This window comes from Lutra lutra, chromosome 1 (genome assembly GCF_902655055.1).
Source record: "Lutra lutra chromosome 1, mLutLut1.2, whole genome shotgun sequence".
Lineage (NCBI taxonomy): Eukaryota > Metazoa > Chordata > Mammalia > Carnivora > Mustelidae > Lutra > Lutra lutra.
In genome coordinates, this window is record NC_062278.1 from 197,833,350 (window position 1) to 197,843,233 (window position 9,884).

Below are 9,884 nucleotides of genomic sequence, written 5' to 3' on the forward strand. Positions count from 1 at the left end.
TAAGTACTTACCTCATCTATAACTTTTGAAAACTGTTGCAAAGTAGAGCTCATAACTTCATCATCACCCCCCAAAGGAAAACGCTAAAAAAAGAGAAACAGAGATGAGGTAATGTCCAGTGCTGTAGGTATTCTGTGAATGATGCTGTAATTTACATTTTTTAAATTTTTTAATAATTTTTTATTTTTTATTAACATATAATATATTATTAGCCCCAGGGGTACAGGTCTGTGAATTGCCAGGTTTACATACTTCACAGCACTCACCACAGCACATACCCTCCCCAGTGTCCATAACCCAACCACCCTCTCCCTACCCCTCTACCCCCAGCAACCCTCAGTTTGTTTTGTGGGATTAAGAGTCTCTTATGATTTGTCTCCCTCCTGATCCCATCTTGTTTCATTTTTTCCTTCCCTACCCCCCAAAACCCCACGTTGCTTCTCCAATTCTTCATATCAGGGTATAATTTACATTTTTAAAAATAGCTGACCCTCAAAAAAAAAAAAAAAATAGCTGACCCTCAAAACACAAATAGGAGTTAGAAGTGCTGATCCGCACATATAACTTTTAACTTTCCCCAAATTTAACTAACAGCCGACTGTTGACAGGAGCCTTACCAATAATGTAAACAGTTAACACATATTTCATATATTACATGTATTATGTACTGTATTTTCATAATCTTTTAGAGAAAAGTGTTAAGAAAATCATAGGAAGAAAAAATATATTTACTGTACTGTATCCAAAAAAAACCACCCATGAATAAGTGGACCCATTCAGTTCAAACCCAAGTTGTTGTATTTTTTCAAGATTTTATTCATTTATTTGGGAGAAAGAAAGCGAGCGAGCACGAAAAAGAGGGGGTCAGCGGGAGAACACTCCAACCGAGGAGGGAGCCTGATGCATAACTAGATCCCAGGACTCCAGGATCATGACCCCAGCCAAAGGCACTCGCTCAACCAACTGAGCCACATAGGCACCCCTCAAACCCATGTTAAGGATTGACTGAAACTTTTACAAATTTCCAAAATTTTGAATACACTCTAAAAATGTCACTTAATAAAAGTGTAATTTGTACAATTAGTATACATTACTTAAAATGTTTGCTAAGCAACTGATTAACATAGTATTATAGGAATGCATACCATACTAGGAGTTCAAAGATTTGTTTCGTTCTAATTCCTCCAATAACCAGCTATAAAATGAGTAAGCCTCAGTTTCCTTATTTGTAAGAAGAGGAGAAGTCAATTAAATAACTTCTACCTAAGATTAATTAAAAGGAGCTATAATGGAATTTCAACAGCATATCAAAATTACTTTCTATGAATTCAAAAAAGCTTAGGATTCTTGATGAGCAATTCTATTTATACAGATACTTTATCACTGCATAGTTTCAATTAGGCTTTTAAAATTTTCACATACGATACCTGTTTTTCATATTCTTTTAAAAGTTTTGAAGTCAGGTGTGTTGCTGCACTTAATTCATTCTGTGGGGGAAAAATCAGCATTCAAATTAACACAATATTACTGATTAAGAAAAAGCTTTAGTTGAAGATACCTACACCACTTTTGTTTTTTACTTAATATAAGTGCTATATAACGCGTTCTCTAAACCCCTCATTAAATCACTGGAGAGGGAACTACCATTAAAGCACTTTAAAGGGAAACTCAAACCATTAAACAGATACCATCAAGGAACTCAGCAGTGTTCTTCTAGGTGTACTTTTTTTTTTTTAGCTAATAAAACTCAGCATTAAATATTGTTAAAGCTTTAAAGTTAGAAGTAAACTGTATATAATCTTAGCAAAATCTTAAGAGATTCTACATTAATGACAAATTATTCCTCTCTCTAGGTGCTGAAACTATACCAACACATTTAACAACATACAACCAAACTATGGTTAGCCTAGTCATGTAATACAGCAACACAGAAATATGAAGGTATTACTTTCAAGTTTTTTTTCTAGTGATGAATATAATGACAAAATTAACATTTCTTTTACACAGTAATCTCTGTAGTCAGGAGTCAAATCTTGAGAGACCAATTGCAAGGAAAAAAATTTAAAACTATCCCACAACTTTTTAATTCATTTTTTAAAAGAGTTTTACCTACAGAGGGAGAAAGTGTACAGACACATGACTTGGAGGAGGGGCAGAAGAAAAGAAAGAATCCCAAGCAGACTTGGAGCTGAGCACAGAGCCTGATGTGGGGGCATGACTTCACAACCCTGAGATCATAAGCTGAGCCAAAATTAAGAGTTGGACCCTTAACTGACTGAGCCACCTGGGCGCCCCTCAGAGCAACTTTTTAGTACATAATGAAAATGTGAGTCCAGAAAGGAGGTAAAATGAGATAGGGGCGGGGGGGGGGGGGACTTGTACACCTAATTAATCCCTAAGAAAGCTTATCATAGAACCCAGGTTGCTGGTAAGGCTTATAATTAAGTTACATAAACACAGCTTCAAATCTTAAACCTGCTCAACAAAACAATCTAGTCATCTCCTTAAATTCATCTCCCAGTACCCAGAATTACATTCAATTTTTATTATCTGCTTCTCACTAAACATAAACTACTTTCAATCCTTTACTCAAAAAGGGGGAAATGTTCCGTAAGATTAAAAGCACAATTAGGGAAAACCCTGGTGACCATATGGGGTTTTCAGTCAAATCTTAGGCAAAGATCATGATCAGTAAGTTTCAGTAAGAAAGTTCTTACTATGTCTGGGTAAAAAGGGGAAGATGCTTCAATCTTTATCTCTTCTGTAGCATTGCAAAGTACACACTAATAATTGGAAAGTGAGCTTTAATACAAAATACTTAAAAGTTCATGCATCCAAAAAAAAAAAAAGTTCATGCATCCACTCAACAAATATTACTATGAGTCCAGGATATAGCTAGGCACCAGTAAACAAGGCAGGCACTAGCTATGTCTGTCCTCACAGGCTTCAAGAGTCATTAAAAAAAAGCAGCTAGCCTTTAGGCCTTTACCTGTGCATCATAAATCCGCAGCATAGCTTGATACAACTGGTTCATATAGTTGGAAATAGCTGTAGCATCTTCTTCAAATACACCCAGTAAAGACCTTGTCTGTATAAAATAAAAGCAGTAAGTTTACATTAACCATTATATAAATCAAATAGAAAATTATTTTCTGAAGAAAGGAAAAATCCTAGGATATTGGGGCTCTAAGAATTCTGAGTCTTAACCTATTTTCTCTTTTGATAGTAATGCCAAGATGCTGGGGTTCTTTGTTCTCAATTTCACTTCACTAAAATGGAGGGATTTTCCAACTACATCACACAAAATTTATTTTTATTTATTTGTTTAGGGCAGGGACAGAGGGAGAGAGAATCTCAAGCAGGCTCCATGCCCAGCGCAGTTCTATCCCACAACCCTGAGATCATGACCTGACCAAAATCAGGAGCTGAACGCTTAACTGACTGAGCCACTCAGCGCCCTCATCACATAAACTTTAAAAGGAACAACAAAGGTATATTTTCATGAATTAAAAAGTCTGTAATTAAATTAAGATCAACAAAAATATACAAGGCTAAATTAACAGTATTCCATGTATAAGTATTTTAGAGGTCTTATTTCAGGATAACTCAGTACGATTTCTTTTTCCGTAGTCTCTTGTGGTAGTGCCAAACCCCTCCCTACCCTAATCCAAAATAACAACATAGTACCATTCCCAACATGGCCTAGTAAAAACTAACTTGATGAGTATAGAATTTGAAGTTCTTTTTTTTTTCTTCTTCTTCTTTATACTTATCTATATTGTTAAGAGCTTTTTTAAGATTTTATTTATTTATTGACAGAGAAAGAGAGATCACAAACAGGCAGAGCAGCAAGCAGAGATAGAGAGGGAAGCAGGCTCCCAGCTGAGCAGACAACCCCGATGTGGCCCTGAGATCATGACCTGAGCCAAAAGCAGAGGCTTAATCCACTGACCCACCCAGGCGCCCCAAGTTAAACATTTTTTTTTAATGCAATAAGCATTTCCCCTTCATTTTAGGGGGGAAATGTGTCAGTAAGTAAATGTTAAAGACTGTCAATAAAAAGGGTCAGAGATAAGGAAACTCAGCATATCAAGGCAAGCATACTCACTTTTTCATATCCCAAAGACAAAGAAAGAAAATACCAACAACTATTGAGATAACTGCAATTTAAAATCTAAAAGATGACCTTGTATTTTTATTCTACAAATAATTAATTCTTAGAAGGTGGTTTTTTAAAAAAACGAACTTATTCCTTAGCTTCCTGTTTTTGGAAAAGGAAGCTAAATCAATATGGTTTAAAAAAAAAAAAAAGAGGGCACAAAATCTTTTTGTCCACATATGAAATCCATGTTGTCAGTCCTCTTTCCCATGCCCCAGAGATTTAGATCTGACAGAATTTCACTCTTTAGCTCTATGCCCCCTCCTATTCCCTTAAAGTGTTACTTTAAGATGTAAAAAAGAAAACATCAAGAAACTTTGTTTGATTAGTGCCGTTCTTAAGAAAAATCTGCCATTTCATTTTTGTTTCCCCCAAATTATTATTCTAGTTCAAAGAATTACACATTTATGCAAAAACCTGCATTGCATTTAAGTTAAAAAGATCTCCTTAGCCCCAAACATTGTTAAAACAGGTTCCTTATTTAAAACTAATAATATCCAGGGCGCCTGGGTGGCTCAGTGGGTTAAGCCTCTGTCTTCAGCTCAGGCCATGATCTCAGGGTCCTGGGATGGAGCACCACGTCCGGCTCTCTGCTCAGCAGGGAGCCTGCTTCCTCCTCTCTTTCTGCCTGCCTCTCTGCCTACTTGTGATCTCTGTCAAATAAATAAATCTTTTAAAAAAATAAAAAAAAAAACCTAATATCCAGTTAGCACTTTATAAAAGTACATTAATATGGTACCATTTCATTGAATCTATAATGGCATCCACTGACAGCTGTGCCACTTTTAAAGAAAAGATTTATTTGAGAGAGAGCAAGCGTGCACGCACGTGCACACCAGTGGGAGGAGGGGCAAAGGGAAAGAATCTTCAAGCAGACTCTCCACTGAGCATGCAGCCTGATACAGAGCTGGATCCCACAATCCATGAGATCATAACCTGAGCCAAAACCAAGAGTCAGATGCTTAACCAGATGCTTAACCGACTGAGCCACCAAGGCACCCCCTGCACCATTTTTAAATACTACTTAAATAAAACAATGCCAGCAATTAAGCTATCATTTGAGGTTTTCTTAGGTCTTTCAACTTTGACTTTATATTTGTGGAAATGAACCCTTAGACAGAATTTGATATACAACTCCTATGAACATAAAAGGAAAACACAAACAGCATAAATTTAATATTATCCTAACATTTTTTCAGAGTTCAATTCTTGTGAGTCACTTTTTGACTTAAGAATCAATATCCATGTTTTCTCACCCAGTATTATTCTGTGCCATGGGGGTGACAAATATTTCTTAGAAGTGTTCCACTTTTGTCCCCAGTATTTTTTTCCAAACCACTGATACCCATTCAGCAAATTTTGATGGTGGCACTTGGCTTCATCGCAGGAGTCAAAGGAATATTTTCAGAGAACAGGACTGATGGTCCTTCAAGTGGCTGTTAAAATTGAGTTGCTGAATGCTGAAAGGCCGCACTTGACCAGTCATGCCACTAGGAGAAACAATCATGTGTGCACATTTGCGACCCAACTACAAATAAATTGTCAACTGTAGGGGGGGCATCTATCTCAGTATCAGACATGTCAAGATGTGGAAAAAGGAAAAAAAAGTAGGTCTCATAATCTGTGAATATATTCCATATTATGTCAAAGAAAGAAGTCTTCAATTGGGACTAGAGTTTTATCTTCCTAGTTCTAGCACTGATGAATCACTGATATTTATCTATACATAAAATCAATCATTTTTAAAAGATCATATCTGTTATTAACCAGCAAGTTTCATTTTGCTCCAGATTTTCAAAACAATATATAACTATGGACAAGACATCTAGTGTAGCCTTAAAGATTTCCTGTCTCAATAAATACGATCTTTTGCAGAATGGGAGATTAAATTCTAAAGATGTTTATATCCAATCAACTAGATTTGAACTTGCAAATAGCCCTCTATTTTAACACTTACTATAAATCAAAACTAAAAATGGGTAACTGCGATTTAGGATACTCTCCTATGACTCCAGGTTCTAACTTTTTTACATAGCAACTGACAGGACACTTTTGACTAGGATCAAATGATCTAAATAGAAACCTATCTACATTCTTTTTGTTATTTGACTTCTTGGACTCTATCCTAGATAAACAGTCCATATGACAACAAAAATTTATGCCTCAAAGCATTAACCTCAGTCCTATATATAAGACAAAACTTGTGGAAAACTCTTGAAGTCCAACAGTAGGACAACTGTTAAGTCACTTAAGGAAACATGCAACTTTCAAATTTTTTTATTCAGAATTTAATAATATGTGAACATATTTACATTACAATGTTAAGTTAAAGCCGAATAAAAATTGTTACGCACAAGAGAACTTTAAATACATTAAAATATATAAAAGAAAACAAGGAAAAATTGTTTAACAGGGTTTGCTGCTGGGTGCAGGACAGGTAACTGTGTTTCTATACCTTCCAATTTTTCTAAAGCACGTAACTATAATTTTTATAATTAGGTTCAAAAATAAAAACACTCGCTATAACAGCTGAGATTCAGAGAAGTTGACAGACTTTCCTTAAAGTGAAGTGGCAGTGAAGACTAAAACTCCATCCTGAACCTCGGAATCCAGGGCTTTCCATCCTACCACAAGTTCTCACTAAGTATTACTTCCAAGCATCTTCCCTTTCTAAATCTCAGTTGTCCCAACTAATTTTTCCAAGTAAATAATACCTAGTTCAAATTATTACTTACAGAAATTGAAAGAATATCAAGGTGGCTATTTTCATTAAAAATTACTATAAAACTGAAACCAATATGGCACGTACTTGTAAAAAAACAATGAATGCTCAAGTTGTAAACTCACTGTGTGAAAAGTACAAGAAATTAGTCTGATGAGTCAGATCATATCCTCCACACAAGTCATGGCAAGGGCACTGTGCTACCCATTCTGGACTGTGTATAATCTTTATGGGCTATAAAAACCAGGCCAGGTAAGAAAGGTAAGGCAACCTGCTGAGTCTTATATAACAGTAGTAAAGTGACAAAGTGCACCTGAACAATACATGCCACAAAATTTTTACAAAACATCTGAAACAAACATAGCTTCTAACTTTCCACTACAGAAATCATTAAGAACTTGAACTAGCTATACTGGCAGTCAAGATAAACCAAAATGTGGGGTTTATTCTGTTTCAGTTTAGGCCGATAAGAGAACATTACACCAAAAAACTGGCTTGTGAAGATAACTCTCCCCCTGGGGGGGGGGGGGGGGGGGGGGGGAATCAAGTCCACAATCAGAGCCTGACTTCCACTTGGCAATTAAAACTGGCACAAAGTCATGACACACATCACACAGGCCAGGGGGATCCAGCCCCTTCTTCCTCATCTTTTGGGGCCATATTAAACTATCAAGACACACATGAAACATGTGCAACTGCAGTTCTGAATAAACAGCATTTCAGAGGTAGCCAACCAGCAACATCGTCGCCTTAAATCGCTTAAATCGTGTAAAAAAGACAGGCTTAGGGATGGTGTTTCTCGACCCAACTTACAGCGCCTACCTACATGTTTTTAACAGGACTCATCTCATTCTTCAATAGTGAACCCGTAACAAATTGTTACATCTCCCTAGACTGCCTGAGGCGAGAGCAGCCACAGCGGCATTATCCCCCGCAAAGCACGGAAACACGGGCTTTTATTCTGATGAGTTTATTAGGGCCAAGTCTGCATCATTCCGCGCAGCAGTCTTGGAGCCGCGAAGGCGCCGTCCATCACAAGCCGTGCACAGCTCGAGTGACAGCAGATACAGTCGCGGCCACAACTGCACAGTCCGCGGGGAGGCTCCGAACCACATGAAGGGCTTCGCCGGTGACTCTCCACGCAGGCAAACCAGCAGCCTTCCAGCATCTCCCGAAGAAAAACTATCCATTTCCTTCCCTAGGTTGCTCAGAAATCACGGAATAAGTCTACGGTTTCTTTTTGTTTTTGTTTTCCTCCTTGTGTCCTTCCTCCGAAGAGACCTTCGGGGAGGAAATCCCGGGACTGGCATTTATGACCTTACAGGCGATAAAAACGCACCTTTCGTCAAATACAAGGGAGCCCCGAAACGTTACGTGACCGCCGGGTCCACGAGCGAAGGCGGCGGACGTTCGGTCGCCGCCCACCGACGTCCCAGACCCCGCGCGTGCCTCTCCGCCCAGCCCCACAGGCCCACGCGGGCCTCGGGCTGGCGGCTGGGCCGCGGTGGCTCGGGGCGCGGCCCGCGACGGGCGGGGACACTGGCCGACGGCGCCCACCTGGGCCGAGGCGGGCACCTGCGGCGGCCGCGGCGCCAGGCCTGGGGTCCGCCCGCCCTGCTCCTTCCCTCGCCTCGCGCCGCCGCCCGCGCCTCACCTGCGGACTGTCCTCCAGCGTCTCCTCGATGGGCAGCTTGTCGATTCCTGGCATCGTGGCGGAGGGAGGGCGGCGGCAGGAGACACGGCAGCCGCCCACAGCTCCCCGCGGCCGCCCGTCCGCTTGCAGCAGCTGACCGCGACCCGCCCTCTCTTACAGGCGCGTCCGCCGTCGCCGCCCGCGCCGCTCCTGCCAAGCGCCGAGCGGCCGCGCGGGAAATCCCGCCCCCTCGGCCGCTTTGCTCCGCCTCCCGGAACACCCATTGGTTCGCGGCGACGCCCGTCAGCGCCGCGGGGGTGGCCGAGAGACTCCTCTGCGGCTTGGGGCTGTGCGGTGAGCCGTGGCCTTGGGGGCTACGGTGCTTGCTTGGAAGGACCTTATGCCCTGCCCGCGCGTTTTGATGTAAATTGTAGGGGACCGTCTACCCCACACCTCCGACAGCGAAGGTTTCCGGGAACTAGAGCCTCGTTTGAGGAGGACCACAGTAGGAGTGTGGGGCGGCTTTCCTTCTCCCGCAGCATTTTTCATCAGACCGCGGAAGAGGCCCTACTGCCGGGGGGCCTTTCTTAGTTGCTTAATTACAACGTTCCCAACCCTGCCCGGAGCGTCCCGTCTACTCCCCACCCCACACCCTCCAGCGAAATGGTGCTGGCTACCTCAGATGTTTGTGAAACCCCAAGTTGTGTCTAATAGGGCCTACCAGTAGATTCATGGACAGTAGACGCGAAATTATTTTCCCAGACACTTGGGTATCAGTATGTTTAGTTAAAAACATGTGATTTGTTGTCAGTTCATCAATTCTTACCTGGCCTTGAAGGGCTGTCGTTCCTCAATTCAGACTCCCCCCGCATTTCTTTTAAATCGCAAATGACAACATCTTTTAAAGATCTGGATGCACTGGTTAATTATGTCGGTAACTGATTAGCATTTCTGTTAGGTCAAAAAGTTTTGGAAGAAGTTTTAAATAGCTTCTTCAGCCTCTAATTTTACAGTAGATAATAGTGAAGCCCTAATTCCAGAACCTGGTCTGGATTGGAACTTCTGGTTCTTTGTCCTTCTTCCCCAACCTCACACTGCCTCATTTATTTCTCTGTAGAGTTATAAGAAGTTTTCATCAGTATACAAAAAAAAAAAAAAAGCGCAAAATCATAAGGGCCTTGTAAAATTCTAGCCACTTGGGGCACCTGGCTGGCTCTGTTGGTAAAGCATGGGACTCTCAGTCTTGGGGTTGTGGGTTCAAGGCCCACATTGGGTGTAGACATCACTTAAAAAAACAAAATCAGGGGCACCTGGGTGGCTCAGTGGGTGAAAGCCTCTGCCTTCAGCTCACATCATGATCCCAGGGTCCT

The 9,884-nt window shown here is 40.9% G+C and overlaps 1 protein-coding gene across 2 annotated transcripts in view; it reads right to left on the reverse strand.

The window, feature by feature from the left end:
- Positions 1-8,733, reverse strand: part of APPL1 (adaptor protein, phosphotyrosine interacting with PH domain and leucine zipper 1) — a 38,296-nt gene extending 29,563 nt beyond the window's left edge. The window contains exons 1-4 of one of the 2 annotated variants that reach the window (XM_047691493.1): positions 8,536-8,733; positions 2,990-3,088; positions 1,428-1,487; positions 12-83 (exon numbers count right to left, since the gene is read on the reverse strand). In XM_047691493.1, the coding sequence (XP_047547449.1) occupies positions 12-83; positions 1,428-1,487; positions 2,990-3,088; positions 8,536-8,589 (285 nt within the window). In that variant the 5' untranslated portion in view covers positions 8,590-8,733. The remainder of the gene's footprint in view (positions 1-11; positions 84-1,427; positions 1,488-2,989; positions 3,089-8,535) is intronic. The other variant, XM_047691487.1, reaches the window with a different exon arrangement.
- Positions 8,734-9,884: the final 1,151 nt, after the last annotated feature.